Here is a 17,715-nt window from a genome sequence, read left to right on the forward strand (position 1 = left end):
CGTCGGCGGCCCCATCCGGCCCCCCACCTACAACGACCCTGCACTCGACGACGGTAACGACTGGGCCTACAAAACGAACGAAGACAGCCGCAGCCGGCGGCGTTATTGCGCTGCCTATGACCGCCGCAATCTGCACCTCCACCACCACAACCACTACCACCACATCCACAGTCATCTGCCCCTCCCCTGCCACTCCCGGTTGCAGTTTCATTGATGCAGTCATCAATGAAACTGCACCTAGGGCTATTAGGGATAACCGCGCATCAGGGCCCCCTTCATGTGGGACAAGCCCGCGTGCGCCGAGATCTAGATCCCGCTCCCCCCTCCCTCCCCCCGCCGTACGACCACTAGACATGCCGGATTTAGAGGATGCTGTATGCGCTCCTAAACCGCAACCGGCACCCAACGACGACATCACGTCGTCCGTAATGTCAGAAGCTGATCTAATGGAGGGACTAGAAGAACAAATGATTGCCCTCCACGATGCTGCGGAGGAGGAGGGCCTGCAGGTCGACCCTGTTCGGCGTCAGGCCCTCTTCTATCCGAACATGGCTGCCGCGACCGACGACAGCGATGACGGGGGCGCGATGGAGTTTGACGACGACCATCGGCGCCCGGTCGCTGAGCGTCGGAAGCGGCAGCTAGCCTCGTCATCAGACTCCGAGGCCACCCAGCCCGCTGAACGCGGCCTATCCAAAAAGAAAAAGGCCATTGTTGACGCGGAGGGCTTCCAGGTGCCGCGCAAAACGGCACCCCGTCGCCAATTCACCACGTCACTGTCCGACGTGCCCGTTAGCAACACTTTCGCGGCTATTGATGGTGCCGCAGACACTCCTCCCACTCCCCCGCCCCCCCAACCATCAGCCACCCCTCCCCCCCTCCTCCCATCTACATACAACACAAGGGACCCTACAAAGAGCTTCAAGATATCCTAACTACTCACACTGAGTACCCCTTCCTCATAAAATGGTCTGGAGCGGATAATTATCGCCTGCAACTCCAGTCCGCCACAGACCTTGCTAAGACACTCCATATCCTCAGTAAATGCAACATAGGTTTCTCCACCCCCCCTAAAAGGACCCGCCGCCTTCGGGTGGTTGTCAGAGGGCTCCCCATGGAGTACTCTGATGACGACCTGAGGAAGGCACTCACGGCATTGAACATAACCACCACAATCATATCCAGGATCATTTCCCCACGTACCCGACTCCCCACCCCACTCTTCTTCGTCTCCGCCCCTGACACGCCGGAGAACCACCACCTCCTAACCCTCTCACTCATCGATCGCGTTTGCGTGACGATGGAGAAACCGCGCTCCAGGAGGATGACCCTGGTATGCTACCGTTGCCAGGGCCTGGCGCACTTCGCGGGTGATTGCACCCGCGAGGTGCGTTGCGTGAAGTGTGCCGGGGGACACGCCTCTTCGGAGTGCACTAAACCCCGAGACGCCCCCCCTACCTGTGCCCGCTGTGGAGGAAATCACACGGGCAGTTACATGGGCTGCCCAAAAGTCAAAACGTACAAGGCAAACCAGAAACGATTTGCAGGGCCGGCGGCGGCGGTCCGCCCGGGCACCAGTTACTCTGGTGCCCTGGCGGGTTCGGCGCCGTGGGCCCACCGCCCCCATGCGTCTCGCTCCCATCCCGCCCCTCCGAGCTCCTACCCACCCCCCCTCCTCTCCATCCCTATCCAACCCCCCCCAACAGCCTTCCCCCACCTCCCTCCCCAGCAGGTGTCAAGCACTGCTTCCCCCTCCCCACGGCGGGTGTCACGCTCCGCTGTTCCTTCCCCATCCCACCAGCAGGCGTTAAGCACTGCCACCCCCTCTCCCACCTCGGTACAGTCGCAGCAGCACCCTCTCCCCTCCCCGTCCTCTGCTCCCACCCACCTCAATGACCTCATCACCCATGTTGTTGAAGCACTGACCTCAGCAATCTCCACCACCTTCAACTCCCTCCTCCAAACCATCCCACACCAACTTGCCACCGCCCTCTCCCAATCCATGTTCCCCGCCACCACTCCCATTCCAACCAGTCATGGCTGTTAGACATCATGGATTGACAGCCATGATCTGGAATGCCAATGGTCTCCCCAAACAACAGGGGGAGTTCCGACAGTTCCTCCTTGATGAGAGGGTTGATATTTGCCTCGTTGCAGAGACACATCTCAAACCCGGTGTTTTCGTCCGTGTAGCAAACTACTCCTGCTACAGGACAGACAGGCCCACCGCCTATGGTGGCACGGCGGTGTACGTTCGTAACTCCCTCCGCCACCACCCTATCTCTCTCCCCCCACTCAACACTGTGGAAGCCACTGGCGTCGTCGTCCACACGGTGAGGGGTCCCATCACGTTTGTGGCTCTTTATAGACCACCACGAGGCCTTCTAGAAACACCGGATTATGAAGCATTGCTGTCGCTCGGCAACGACGTCTTCGTTGGCGGTGACTTCAATGCCAAACACGCTGCCTGGAACAGTAGATTAACAAACACATCAGGTCGTCGACTCCTCCGGGTCGCCGAGCGGCATCATGCCCGCACCATCGGCCCGCACGACCCCACCATTTACCCCTCTGGAGGACATCCCCCAGATGTTTTAGACATCGCAGTGGTGAAAGGACTACCCAACCCCATCACTGCAGCCACCCGCATCGCTCTCGCCTCTGACCACCGCCCGGTCATCTGTTCCATCGATCTCGTTGGAACCCCGACCGCGCCGAGTGATGGCCTGAACATCCGCGGTATTGACTGGCAGTCCTACCAGAGAAGGGTCGAAGCAGCCCTACCCACAATCCCTGCTGCCGATCAAACGGACGCAGATCGTACACTAATACACCTCACCACCGTTGTTCTAGATGCTGCAACAGCAGCGACCCCTCACCGCCCACACCGGCCCCCAGATCATTTGCGTCCTCTCCCTCACCATATCCTTGCCCTCATCACAGAGAAAAACCGGATCATCCGAGAATGGCAGCTCACTCGGAACCCGGCAACCAAGCGCCTCATCAATAGACTACAGCGCCAAATCAAGGCTGCGGTGCAAGACCACCGCAATCAGGAATGGGAGAACAAAGTCTCTGCCATTAACCTGAGTGACCCGTCCGCCTGGCGGCTCACAAAAAGCCTTCTGAGGCGAGGGCAACGGATTCCCCCACTCCAGGTCGGCAATGACTTTGTGTCCGAGCCAGATGCCAAGGCTAACGCCTTGGCGGATGTCTTCGCGCACAACTTCACCCCGGTCAATGACCCCGTTGACCCCGACCATATCCGCCTGGTAACGGCACGCCTCCCTCAACTCCTTGCCGTCCAGGACCCTGAGGATGAAATCACCCCCATTAATGAAGAGGAGGTAGAACTGCAATTGCGGCACCTCCAATCCAAGAAAGCTGGCGGCCCCGACAAGCTGACGAACGCCCTCCTCAAGCAGCTACCCCCAGCTACTATTCCCATCCTGACGGCCACTTTCAACAACATCCTCTCAACCAGGCAATATCCCACTGCCTGGAAACATGCTGAAGTGGTCGCCATACCCAAGGCTGGGAAGGATCTTCGTTCCCCTGCCAGCTATCGCCCCATCAGCCTCTTGCCCGCCATCTCCAAGGTGTTCGAGAGGCTGTACCTTAAACGACTGCTCATCCACATTGCCCGAGAACGAGTCCTCCCTGATGAGCAGTTTGGCTTCAGGCAGGGACACGCAACCACTCACCAACTCCTGCGCCTTGTAGAAGAGGCACTGGACGCCATTGAACGTAGGGAGTACTTTGGGGCCATACTCCTCGACGTGTCCAGAACGTTTGACTCGGTCTGGCACGAAGGGCTGCTCTACAAATTATTTTCCCTTGGCTTCCCAGTGTCCCATGTACGGCTTATAGCCACATACCTGGAAGGCCGCACCTTCCATGTCAGGATCCCAGATGGGAAATCCACACGACGACGAATCAGAGCAGGAGTACCACAAGGCAGCGTACTTGGACCGCTACTCTACTCCCTCTTTACAGCCGATCTGCCCTCTGCGCCGAGGGTACAATTAGCTCTCTACGCAGATGACACTGCACTCTTCTCTCGTTCTCGGAGTGCGGCAGTTCTTCAACAGCGGCTCCAGGGGGCTACAGATTCCCTAACCGTTTGGGCTAGGACCTGGCGTCTGGCGTTTAACCCCGCCAAAACCCAAGCCCTTATCATCTGCCGACGCCGTATTCCCATTCGGCTCCCACAGGTGGCGGTCCTTGGTACCCCAGTCCCGTGGACTCGTACTGCAAAGTACTTGGGTGTTACCCTGGACCAACGCCTAACCTGGCGCCCCCACATCGACGAGGTGCGTCGTAAAGCAATGGGGCGGCTATGCCTGCTCTACCCTCTCATCAACCCTACCTCTTCCCTCCCCGCGCACCTTGCTGTTAGACTGTACACTTCCCTTGTTCGCCCCATCCTTGAATACGCGGCGGTGGTCTGGGGCAATGCCGCCCCCACCCACCTCCGCCGACTCCAAACCATCCAGAACCGGGCTCTCCGGCGTGCCCTCCGCCTCCCCTTCGACTTTCCAACCCACGAGCTCCACCTCCTGGCTGAAGTGCCGCTCCTTCGTACCCGCATCCTCTCCGCCGCCCAGTCCTTTTACCAACAAACCCGTCTCTCTCCTAATCCCTTAATCCTCTCCCTGGGTACCCGTGTTCACCGTCTGGCCACCACCCGATGGCCAGACCTTTTATTTCGCCCCCCATGACTTCACATACAATAGCCATCTCACCTCACGACAATCACTCCATCACACCATAGACCCTCCCCCCAAACTTATCAATTCACCCCCCGCCAACCCACACCCCCAATCCCCACTGTCGGCCTAATTCACGACAGGCCTTTCCTCTTTCACTCCTCCAACTGTCACCCTCTGACTTCTTTCTCTCTCCCCGCTCCCCCCAACCCGCCACTCCAAGACTCACTGCCGTCACCATCAAGACGCCGCTACGGAGAAGAAGAAGAGGCCAGGACAATGGCCTTTCGTTTTCACTCTCTCCCACTATTCCTCCTCCTCTCTTTAACTCTGTAATGTAGTCGTAAACCTCGGCTAGTCTATGGGCCGTTCGTTTTCCACCACCCTTCTACTGTCCCTCCTACCGTACGGGTGTGCTTGTGCGCCGGAAATGGCACACTGCGGCTGCCCGTCTTGGAGGCTGATGGCTGTGGTGTGGAAAAAAAAAAAATGGGCCAGTCAATGGGGCCTTTCGTTTTCCCACTTCTTAAACTATCACTCTCGCTATCCTTTCATCTTATAAAAAAAAAAAAAAAAAAAAAAAAAAAAAAAAAAAAAAAAAAAAAAAACCTGCACAACAGTCAAGAACAAAACCACCCATCACGTCACACCCACATCTTCACCTCACCAAAGAAGAAGGAGAAGCGCATCTAAAGCGCTAGAACTTCGCTCACAGCTGAGGGTTCACCCCTCCACCATGTGCGTCGTCGTCGTCGCGCGGGCCCGTTGTCAAGGCAGCACCGGACGCCGCGCCGCACCTAACCTCCACGCACGCCGCTCCGCTACCGCCAACGCTACCGCTATGGCCCGCACAAAGCAAACGGCCCGCAAGTCCACCGGCGGAAAGGCGCCGCGCAAACAGCTCGCCACCAAGGCGGCGAGGAAGAGCGCGCCCGCCACCGGAGGCGTCAAGAAGCCCCACCGCTACAGGCCGGGCACCGTCGCCCTGCGAGAAATCAGGCGCTACCAGAAGAGCACAGAGCTGCTCATCCGCAAGCTGCCATTCCAGCGCCTAGTGCGCGAGATCGCCCAGGACTTCAAGACCGACCTGCGCTTCCAGAGCTCCGCAGTCATGGCCCTGCAGGAGGCCAGCGAGGCCTACCTCGTCGGCCTCTTCGAAGACACCAACCTGTGCGCAATCCACGCCAAGCGCGTCACCATCATGCCCAAGGACATCCAGCTCGCGCGCCGCATCCGCGGCGAGCGCGCCTAAACCGCGCCGCGGCACCGCACAAACAAAAACGGCCCTTTTCAGGGCCACTAACATCTCTCCGTCGCGAGCAAACTTTGTCGGTCGCCTGCCTCTCGCCCCACAACCCAAAAATTAAAAAAAAAAAAAAAAAAAAAAAACCACCACTTCCCGTCCGTCCGCCACACCCGCTCACTCTGCCTGCCTGCTAGCAGCGCGCAACAATCACACATCATCCCTCCCCGGCGCTCAAAGCGCACAATACCCAACGGCCGACGTCACACCGCACGGGTGGCTGGCCGGCCGGCCGCCGCTTTCGTTTCGAAAACACAACCCGCACTCCACTCCGACGGCCAACGGCCAGGCAGGCGCGCCACCGAAATCCCCGCCGACATCTCATCTCAACGTGCCCCCCGTTGCAAAACATAACACACACACACAAAGAAACAAACAAAGACCAGACACGACTAGACAAGACAGACATCCGAGAAGAACGAACGCAGGCAAGCCAACCAACCAACGTATTCAAAAAAACAACGTGACAGAAAACCAACCGTCGGCCGCCGCCAAAAACACGGCGACAATCAACCACGACAACAACACCGCTTACCGCTACCGCCGCCCACACCCGCCACCGACCCCCGCAATCCAACCACCACGGCACGCAAAAAGCATCCCCACGGGCATACAGAAACGCCAGACAGACAGACACACACCCACACCGCAACACGACAATCAAAACCTTCCCCGACGTGCTTTGATGGCCCTGAGAAGGGCCGTTTTGGGCCGCGCGTCTCTTGCGCGCCACTAGACGACGACGGGGGCTGGGGACGACGGAGTCAAGCGCCAAACCCTTCCTTTCCCATCTCTTTCTTCTCTACTCTACTCTACTTCTTCTTCTTGGGCGAAGCCTTCGCCTTAGACGGCGTCGTCGCCTTCTTCGGGCGCGGCGCCTTCGGCTTCTTCGTCGGAACCTTGGCGGCCTTCTTCGCCTTCGACGGCGACTTGGCCTTGGCCGGCTTGGCCGCAGCCGCCTTCTTCGCACCCGCGGGAGCGGCCGACGCCGCAGACGCCTTCTTGGCGGCGCCCGCCTTCCGACCGGTCGCCGCCTTCACGCCACCAGCCTTCTTTGCGCCGGCCGCACGGGCGCCCTTCTTCTCCTTGCTGGCCGGAGCGGCGCGCTTCTTCTTGGCACCGCCAGCACGAGCCTTGCCGCCCTCGGCCGCCCCCCCGCCGCCGGCGCCGGCAAGCTTGAACGAGCCGGACGCGCCCTTCCCCTTCGTCTGCACCAGCTCGCCCGCCACGACGGCCGACTTGAGGTACTTCTTGATAAACGGCGCCAGCTTCTCCGCGTCCAGCTTGTAGTGCGCGGCAATGTACTTCTTGATCGCCTGCAGCGACGACCCGCCGCGCTCCTTCAGACTCTTGATGGCGGCCGTCACCATCTCAGAGGTGCGCGGGTGCGCAGGCTTGGCGCGCGGCTTCTTCGCAGACGACGCAGACTTGGCCTTCTTCGTAGTGCCGGTGGCGGCGGGTGCCGCAGCAGTCTCGTTCGTAGCCGCCTGATCTGCCATTTCGACGACGCGCCTAACACACAGCGAGAGCGAGAGCGAGAGCGAGAGCGAGCGGGACGGCAGGCACGCAAGCACAGCACAGCAGAGCAGAGAATCACAAGGCCCAGCCAGTGTCGCGGGCGGGCGCGGACGGCCGAGAGAGCGGCCGCCACTCTGCGCGCCGCCGCGCCGCGCCTCCCGCGCTTGCTACCGCCCAACGTCCGACAGCCTGTGCGGAGCAGCCCCAAACCTGCGCCACAACCGCCCGCGCCTTTCAAACCACCGAGGATGGGGCTACACACAGCCACACCACAGTCGCCAACCAGTCGCCGCGGCAGCGCCGCAAACCACGGCCAAACTGCAGCTACCGCGCGCTACAGCCTGGGTCGGCCCGCCGAGAATCGCCGCCCCCGCCCAAATGCCGCCCCCACAGCCCCAGCCGACGACCCGCCACAATGGCCAAACCTTCGGCAAAACTCCCACACCGTCGCCGCGGCAGCCCGGCCAGCGCGGCCGGCGCCACAGCCACACAAGCCGAGGCGTGCGGCGATGACGGCCGTGCAAACGCGCCTCCGCCGCCCCATCGCCTTCCGTCGCCCTCCCGCCGTTTCCCGATCGGCCCGCAGCCGTCGGGCCACATCGCGCGCCGTCCTCCTCCTCTCGCCCGCCAACATTCACAGCCGTTTCTCAACAATTGCCCGCCGCAAACGGACGCCGCCTGCGCAACAGGCACCGCCGCCCCTCGCCGCTTCCGACCCAACCCCTCGCCCGAGGCAAACCGCAATCCGAATCTACAGACCAACCCAATCTGCCGTCAGCACACACGACAGCCGACCTTACACGTTACGCGTTACACATTACGTTTTTACACGTCTAGGGTAGGGTAGGTTAGGTTAGGTGGACGTGGGTTAGGTTAAGGGGACTTGGGTTAGGTTAAGCGTCCAAACTTAGGTTAAGCATTCAAACACGTCAGTCGTCAGACGTTAGGTTAGGTTACACGTTAGGTTAGGTTAAGGGGTCAGTGCTAGGTTAAGAAGCGTCAAACGTAGGTTAAGAAAGCGTTCAAACGTGAGGCGTGAGCCGGACAGGTTACCTTACGTAGACGTTAGGGGCTCAGGCTGAGCTGACCTCACCTCACCACACCACAGGTTAGGTTCGGTTCGGTTCCGCTCGGCTCAGCGTAAAGCGCCGAGGTCATGGTTACGTTCGTTCACCTTCCGGCGCCACACTTTCGGTTGAAAGGTCGCGACGGGACGACGTCGGCAGGCACGCCGCAAACAAACAAACAAACAAAACGTACAGACGGGGAGCAGCACGACCACGACCAGATACCGAGCGCGAACGAGACACACGCGAACCACCCCCACCGGCCAAAGGGCACCACACAACAACCCAGAGCACCACGTGTCGACACCAGAGCAACCCGCCGCTCACGCGACATGGCTGGCACCGAAGGGCAACCGCCCGCAACTGCGCTTTCCGCGCCGGCCCGGATGCACGTCGTGCTACAACACCACCACTACCGTACACAACATCACTATCATGCGCGCCCGCGGCTCGCCGCCGTCGCAGTCGCAGCCCCAACGCCAGCACTTTTGCACCACCATTCACACGCACCGCAACACAGCTCGCCGACACAGCCGAACAAAACAAACAACAGCAACAACGCCGCCGCCTCTACTTGTGCCGGCGACCCACCCCGCCGATGGCGCACCTTTCGCCAGCCGGCAATCGACACGCACCCACCCACCCCCCGGGGCCCAGTGCAAATAAAAAAAAAAAACAAAAAACAAACACACAAAAATAAAAAAAAATTAAAACACAAACGACACGGGAAGCGCACACCGCCACTTCGCGCGCACGCCACCAACCAGTCGTCGTCTCAAAATAACAAACAACAACCAAAACACAAACAAAATAAACTAACAACTAGGGCAACACAAAACAAAAACGCCTCGCACGAACCGCCCACAAAACGAACAAGCACACGCACAGCCTCTGCTGACGACCACGACGCAGCGGCACGCTGCTCCTGTCCCGCGCCCCGCGCCCCACTCGATTCACAACTCACGCGACACCGTCAACGACGGGCTCGCTTCCCGCAACCTACCACCTTTCCGCCACGACGCACAGCCCCAGCCCCACCCGACGACGCCCGTGGCAACGACTGCACTTTCACCACCGCCTCCCCCCAACACACACACAGCCAGCCAAAAACGCACTCGCGACCCACACATGCACACGCCAACCAGTCAACGTCGACAACCACACGCAAGGCTCGAAACGAAACCGGCGTCCTTCCACGTTGCCATCAAGCTACCTACACGACACAAGACACAAGGAACCAACACAACAGCCGGCCCCACTAATTCCCACTCTCACGCCAAACGCACGCACATTCCCCATCGCACTGACACCGACCGGCTCGCTACCACACCTCTCGGCAGCCGTTTCACGCCAATTCACCACACCGCCCACACAGTCGACAAGCGCCCGCCCTGTACGGCACGCAACGACGCAGCGCAGCAAAGGGCGCCCGCAACACATACCTCTCCTCTCTCTCTCTCTCTCCGCCGCCCGACGCGCCAACCGCCACACCACACCGCCAGCCACTCGCAAATTGTGCACTGCCACCAGCCACACGTCCAACACGCCGCGCCGCCTCCGGCCACCCGCCAGGGGGCGCTCACGTCCGCCGACAACAGCGCGGCCCGTCGGGCCGGGCCGAACCGAACCGAGCCGCCGCTGCTCTGCACTCGGCACGGCCACACCCTGCTGCAGACCGGGCTCGTCTCTCTGTACGCGTCTGCCTGCGCATCAACACAACACGCCACATCGCGCAATGGCCGTGCCGACCTTTTTTTCCTCTCTACCGCCATCCCTTCTTCTCGCGTTTTACTCGTTGTTGCAGCAGCGGCGCACACCTCCACATCCACAGCCCCAGCCGAGCCGAGCCGGCCTCACCTCAGGGCCCGCCGCCAGCGTCTCCTCCTCGGGCACAGGTGCGGTGCTGTGGCCGCCCATCCAACCGCATTGCTGGCCGTCCAGCCGCCAGGCGTTCCCACTGCCGCGAGCCACGCCGCGCACCGACCCTGCTGCAGAAAACGAAGCATAGCCAGAGACCGACCGATACACAAAGCAAGCCGTCGCCTCGCCTCTTGTCCTTCCTGCCTTCCTTCCGCCCCCGCCCTTCTCAACACCACCGCCTCTCCACTCTCGCCCCCCCCTTCCTTTTTTTTTTTTTTCTTCTTCTTCCTTTCTTTCTTTCTTTCTTGCTTTCTTTCTTAGGCCCTCTCTCCTTCCCGCCATGGCGGTTACGGCACCGCCTGCACAGCAGATTTTTTTTTTTGCGCCCACACGCCTACTCCTACCACCATTACCTTGCCCTGCCCTGCCCTGCCCATCACAACGTCGCAGTCGAACCGACGCTTGCCAACACACTGCCCACGTTCCTTTCTCTTTTCGGCCTACGCCCATTACGCGCCGCCGCCACAGCATATTCTCCCTTCCCTTCCCTTCCCACAACACACCGACGTCATCACACGCACCCAAAACAGGGGCCACGACCGTGTTCCTCGCCCACTCCCATCCCGCACGGTACGCACATTCCCAACTACTACCGCGCACCCTCCCTTTCCAATCTGTGTGTCTCTGTGTCTGTGTCCTGTCCGCGCGTGACGCCTCTCAACATCCGCCGTCCCCCGTCCCGTTTTCGCCCCCATGCCGTCGTCGCGCCGCCTCCTCCTCCTCCGCCCCGTCCACCGCCGCCCCTGTCCGCCCCGCACCACACCATACACCGCTGCTTGTCCCGGCCGTTGCCACCAAAGGCGCCGACCGCAAACGTGCCACGCCGCAGCCCCCGTGCGTCTCGCTCGCTTGCATCTCCGTGCCGACGCTGCCTCTCTTCCCGCACGCACTCGACCTCGACAACACAGTCTTTGGGCTCCGCCACTGCGTGTTCCGGTGGTACGCACGCTGCAACACGCATGTATTCATTACCAGAGCGATGGCGAGGCATGACAGCATCTCCGTCTGACCAGAGAGTTATTTATCGTTGCTGGTCGGCGCTTGGACCGCGCCAGACGACAGTAGTGGCACGCAGCGAGTCGCCAGGAACAGTTGTTATATATATTTATTGTAGCGCGAGTCGGGAGAGGTAGTAGTCAGTCGACAGTAGTAGCGGGTGGACGGTTGTACTGAGCGGGCGTCGGCGGCGTGCTCTGCTCGTCTCGCGACTCTGGTCACGGTTCGGGACGATGTACAGTATATTGTGTTGCAATAAAAAGGTAGTGTGAAGCTGCATTGCGCAAATCTGATAACGTATGTTAATTGTACTTATTTTGTTCAACAACACAAGCCCCACTATTACTTTTTTCTAAAGTAACTTTTTTCTTTTAACGAAAAACATTCACTTTTTAAAGACTACTTCCTATGGCATTTCCCTCCAAGGAGTGCAATTAATTACCAGCCAGCACTCATTCATTGCACACAGCTGTGTAAGGGGTATCTACAATTGAGGAGCAGATATAAATGCAATTTTTTGTTTCTTTCGTGTGTCTTTTTCATTGGGGTAACGATCTTTGGCTCTTTTTATTCTGAATACAGGGCCAAAGGTCAACGCTGCTGCCCTTATACAATTCATCAGGTTTCATTATGTCTGTTGCAATGTTACATACGGTTCATTCTTTCATTAATATTATCGTTGGGTTTCTTTTGTAGGGACCATAACATTCTGGCACATTTTTATTATCATCGGTCCCTCTGCCTATTTGTGCGGGGAGGTTATACCTGGGTCCATTTCCATTTACATTTTAATATTGATAGACTTTTTGTTTTCTTTTTTGTTTCTTGTTCTTTCTCTTTTTCCTTCTTTTTTTTTGTTTCGTTTTTCCCGCTCTCACCACCACCGCCGCATCACGCCATGCCTCCCCCCTTCCGTTTTTTTTGGTTTCTTTTCTGTTCTTCAACTGCTTCAACATCACCGCGCCCCATTTCCACACCACAGCCATCAGCCTCCAAGACGGGCAGCCGCAGTGTGCCATTTCCGGCGCACAAGCACACCCGTACGGTACTCTCCTCGCCCCCACGCCACCAACAACACGGCGACCACGCGGCTTTCAGGCATGGCACGGCACCGGCGAAATGCCCCGCCCCCGCCCCCGCCCCTCCGCGCATCCGTCCGCCTCGCCACGTTCACTGACAGCCGCGTCTGTGGCTACACCACGACAACCACAACACAACACCGCTCCCCTCCCTGGCAACTCATTGTTTTTCTCCTCCTCTTTTGCACAAACCACAACGCCGAGCACAGGCGCAAGCCACCCACACCGCGCCCCTCCCCGTGTCTTTGGCCGCCGCTCCTCGTTTCCTCGTTTGCCCCCTCCCATCTCCCGAAATGCCATGCCAGCAGCGTTACGCATGCCCCTCCCCTGTCCACACAACACTACCGCCAGCCAAACGAACAGCCTTCCGGGCCACATGCAGGGCAAGCCCACCTCCAAACACTGCCAATTCACGGACGCAATTCGCTAAACACACACACACACACACACACTTTCTCGACACCTTTGTGTACGGAGGGTGGCGTCATCTCGACCGTGACAGAGTGACGGCAACTATCGACGATCCATTTCCCCCCACTGGTAAAACATGTCCACTAACACCTACATACATCATTCAAGTGCACAGACAATAGCATACACACAATGGGAGGGCACACGAACATGGACGGCACGGCACTGTCATACACTCTTCCTCAGAACCATATCAACAAACGTTACGTACACCCGGGAAAGCGAAAGCGAAAGCGAAAGCAAAAGCAAAGCCCAATGCAGCCGTCAAAGGTAACGTTCACCACGGCAGACACTTGCAGCCGCGCCGCCGTTAAACGCATTTCAGTGCGGCTCCAATACGCCTCCGACACGGGAACGTTCCGTTGCTCTGCGAATGCGTTTCTCCCTTTTTCCCTTCCTCTCTCTTTTGCCCCCCCCCCCTCTCCCTCTGTCCTTTCCTCCTGCACTCTTGCCTCATTCCTCACGTTCTGCCCAGACATTCGACCGATCAAAGTCAACCTTTCGTTACCGTTCTCAGCGCGACGGCGTACAACAGTATGACGGGTGTGCCCAAGACTTCGGTTCAGTTGCGTGACGCCGGTCTATCGCGCCGATCGACAGTTACTCAGGGGGCGACGGATCGGACCACGTCACCGACACACAAAACACTTCCAAACAAACAAATACATACACACCGGATGGACACAGACAAACACGTGTACAGACATTCGCCAAAAACGACCGCCGCCGTCTAGCGTCGCGCTTACTGTACTGCACTGGACACGCGTGCATCTTGAATGACGACATCGGTGTGCGTGCGTCGTACGCAATCAGTCAGACACGGCTATCAAAAATCAGAGTCGAATGGTACATCATCGTGCGTGTCGCCGTACACGTACAGTACAATACAACAACAATGCGTCTTAATGGCACGTTCATTTCAACGTCACTCACACACCTCCACGCTGCAGTTACGTCGCACCATTGTCAAAACTCGGCGTACAGCAAAGGGAATAGTGGGCGGCAAAAAAAAAAAAAACAAAACAAATAAAAACATTTCACATTTCACCCTCGCCACGTATGGATGTGCAAAAACAAACCCGCAAACGGCCGTCGTTACGGTGACAAAAAAAGTCGGCGATCGCACTGTCCCCCCTCGCAGACAGGTAACACACACACACACACACACACACACGCACACACACACCAACACCAATGGGTCAAAAAACCACGCCACGGCGACCAACCTCGTGGCCGTACCCCGCAACACCCTTTGACGCGCCCCCCCACCCACAATCAAAATGCACACATACATCACAGCCGTCCACACAAACAACAACAATTCCGCCCTTCCCGCAAAAGGCAAGTTGGTGGCCCTGAAAAGGGCCGTTTTGCCGCTCTCGCAACGGAGGAGCCTTCTCCATCCTTCCTTCCTTCCATTCCAGAGCCACCTCCTTACTTGGAGCTCGTGTACTTGGTCACCGCCTTCGTGCCCTCGCTCACGGCGTGCTTGGCCAGCTCGCCAGGCAGCAACAGCCGCACAGCGGTCTGGATCTCGCGGGACGTGATGGTCGAGCGCTTGTTGTAGTGCGCCAGGCGAGAAGCCTCGGCCGCAATGCGCTCGAAAATGTCGTTCACGAAGCTGTTCATGATGCTCATCGCCTTCGACGAGATGCCCGTGTCAGGGTGCACCTGCTTCAGCACCTTGTAGATGTAGATGGCATAGCTCTCCTTCCTCTTGCGCTTCTTCTTCTTGTCGCCCTTCGAAATGTTCTTCTGCGCCTTGCCAGCCTTCTTGGCGGCCTTCCCGCTAGTCTTGGGCGGCATCTCGAACGAACGTACGGCAGCAGCAACACCAGTAGCAAGCGCTCCGCTCTAGTCAGCGTCTCCCCACACAGTGGCACCCGCCGCCAGCCGCCGCCGCACCTTTACCAGCTCGCCCTGTTGCGGCCGCCGACCAATGGGGCGCGCGCGCAACCGGCCGCCGCACCCGAGCCCATAAAGCACCCCCACCCCGGCTGCGCCGGCACGCCGCACGCACGCACGCACGCACGCACGCACGCGTGTTCGAGATGGCGAGCGAGCAAGACGTTTGTGACGCGCGCGCGGTCGCGGCAGCTGCCGCCGCCGCGCCGGAGCTGTCTGATCGCCGTCCGGCGGCGCCTGCGCCGTCGGCGGCCCCATTGGACGCTCCACCTATGACGACCCGGCAACCCCAGGAGGACCACGAGTATATGACGACTACGCGCGACCAGGACGATGAGATGGACTACTCTACCGACCCTCCCCGTGAAGACTGCGCTGCCGGCGCCCCGCAGAGGGTGCTTCAGCGCAAGAGGTCGGCTGTCACGTCCGCCAGTGACGACCAACACACTTCTGGTACGAGTGACGCTGGATTCAAGAAACCACCACCTAAGAAGAGGGCGGCTCCACGACAGCGCACGCCCGTTGTCCCTGTGCCTACTGCCAATCAATACGACGCCCTACAGGATGGCGCCGACTCTGAAGATCCCGACGAGCCTCCATCGGCGGCCGCCGACGATGCTACGCATCGCTCCGGCCCTAAGCTGCCGCCGATTGTTATCGACTACCCTGACGATTATCTGACGCTTCGGGACTGGCTCCAAGCCAACCTCAAGAACGCTTTTACCGCCAAACACTGCGGCGAAGACCGTCTGAAGCTGACAGTCGCCACTACTGAAGATTACGTGGCTGTTATGGATATGGTTGGTGCACGTGGGATCCCAAACTACAGCTTCCCCACCGTACGACCCAAAGTTCTCAAGGTTGCCATGCGAGGCATACCGCTGAAGATGAAGGCGGACGCCTTTAAGGACGGCCTCATCACCATGGGTTTCGCGCCTACTGCAGTCTCCCGGATGAAGATGCCTGGTACCCAGCGCCCCATCCCTTTGATGGAGATCGTGTTGCCTGATACGCCTGATAACAGGCAAATCTACCAAGTCACCCGGTTTTATGACCTCTCGGTGACTGTCGAGAAGTTACGCGCACGGAAGGGCCTCGTCCAATGCTACAATTGTCAGGAGCCGGGCCACACTTCCCGCCTCTGTCGCATGAGGCCCCGATGTGTCAAGTGTGGCGAGGGTCACCTCAGCCAGCAGTGTACCCGGTCCCGGGACGAACCAGCCACCTGTGCCCTGTGCAAGCGGGCTCATCCTGCGAGCTACCGCGGTTGCGCTGTCCACAAGGCAGCCAGCCGCCGCCAGCGTGGACTACCTCCCTTGCGGCCGACGTCCCGCTCCGATGGCCAACAGCAGCGGCGCCGAGCTGCGCCACCGCCTGCTCCACCTGCTACTCCTCCGCGACAACCCGCCCAGCGGCGCCTGCTTGCTGCTCGGGCGGACCTTGGCTACGCCGACGTCCTCCAGGGCCGGACGACGCCTCCTCCTGCCCCTGCTGTCCAGCCTCTGCGACGCTCTGAAGACGGGCCTGCTCCACCTGCTGCAGCTGCTGATTTCATCGCGGTCTTGCAAGAAGTCCAGGCCACCCTCGTGGCTGTTTCTGCCGCTCTGGCCCAGCTGCCGACCGCCATCACTGCTGCAGTCCATGCAGCCCTCCGAAGTTTCCCCACTGCCACGGCGATCGCATCCGCTGGCCATGGCTCACAACCTTAGGCGCCACCAGACCTTCACGGCTGTAACGTGGAACGCGAATGGCCTCTTCCCTGCGCTTCTCGAATTCCGGCAGTTCCTCCAGGATTACAGCGTGGATGTGTGTCTCCTCACCGAGACCCATCTCAAACCTGGACTTCGAGCGAACGCACCGAATTACGTCTGCTATCGCGACGACAGGCTGACGGCTGGCGGTGGGACAGCCATCTATGTCAAGCGGACACTCCGGCACTATCGTGTCCCTCTGCCGAGGTTGGACTCCTGTGAAGCCACGGCCGTTGCAGTGGAGACGTCCCTTGGAACGGTCATCTTTCTCTCCGTGTACCGGCCGCCACGAGGCCACCTCACCGTCCATGATGCTGACACTCTTCTTCGTGCTGGGGTCAAGCTCTTCCTCGCTGGAGACCTGAATGCCAAGCACCAGCTCTGGAATTCTCGGACGCTGAACGTCAGTGGGAGGCGGCTCTATCATGCTGCAGAGAGGGCACGAGCTTCTGTGTATGGACCTGCTGAGCCGACGCACTACCCTTCGAACGGCTCTGCTCCCGACGTTTTGGACATTTGTCTCGTCAAGGGTGTCGACTGGTTTGTCACCCCCGACGTTCTCCACGCCTTGAGCTCCGACCACTTGCCGGTGCTCTTTCGACTACATGTCACTCCGCTTCCACCAGAGGCGAAGCTCGACACCCGGAAGACCGACTGGCCGCGCTTCCGGCAGCTTGTTCTGCAACGCCTCCCGGATGAGCCACCTCCACTGGACACGGATGTCAATGCTGCTCTTCACACGCTGACTGCGGCTCTCACCATGGCTGTTGCTGACTCCACTCCGCCTCCACGGGTTTCTTCAGTGGCAGCTCCAGCCCTCCCTGCAGACTTACGGGACCTTATCCGAGAACGAAACCGTCTGAACAGAGTTTGGCATGAAACACGCCAGCCCGTGCTGAAGCGGCGCATCAATCATCTCCGCCGCGTCATCAAGGCTGCCCTTGCTGCTCACCGTATCCGCCGGTGGGAGGAGAAGCTTGCCTCAGTTGATCCTGG

At 59.3% G+C, this 17,715-nt stretch overlaps 1 protein-coding gene across 1 annotated transcript; it reads left to right on the forward strand.

Annotated features, from left to right (window-relative positions):
- The first annotated feature begins 353 nt into the window (after positions 1-353).
- Positions 354-16,677, forward strand: LOC124771294 (serine/arginine repetitive matrix protein 1-like). Its single transcript, XM_047249313.1, has 4 exons — positions 354-791; positions 3,159-3,272; positions 15,262-15,611; positions 16,260-16,677. Exons 1-4 carry the CDS (start codon positions 354-356, stop codon positions 16,675-16,677), a joined length of 1,320 nt encoding a protein of 439 aa, XP_047105269.1.
- Positions 16,678-17,715: the final 1,038 nt, after the last annotated feature.

This window comes from Schistocerca piceifrons, unplaced genomic scaffold (genome assembly GCF_021461385.2).
Source record: "Schistocerca piceifrons isolate TAMUIC-IGC-003096 unplaced genomic scaffold, iqSchPice1.1 HiC_scaffold_913, whole genome shotgun sequence".
Classification (NCBI taxonomy): Eukaryota; Metazoa; Arthropoda; class Insecta; order Orthoptera; family Acrididae; genus Schistocerca; species Schistocerca piceifrons.

Coding starts and splice junctions, on each gene's coding strand:
- LOC124771294 (XM_047249313.1), top strand. CDS start 354: ATGCCGGATTTAGAGGATGCTGTATGCGCTCCTAAACCGCAACCGGCA. Junction 792..3,158: donor CGTCACTGTCCGACGTGCCC/GTTAGCAACACT, acceptor CCCCCACTCCAG/GTCGGCAATGACTTTGTGTC. Junction 15,612..16,259: donor CATCGCTCCGGCCCTAAGCT/GCCGCCGATTGT, acceptor CAAGGCAGCCAG/CCGCCGCCAGCGTGGACTAC.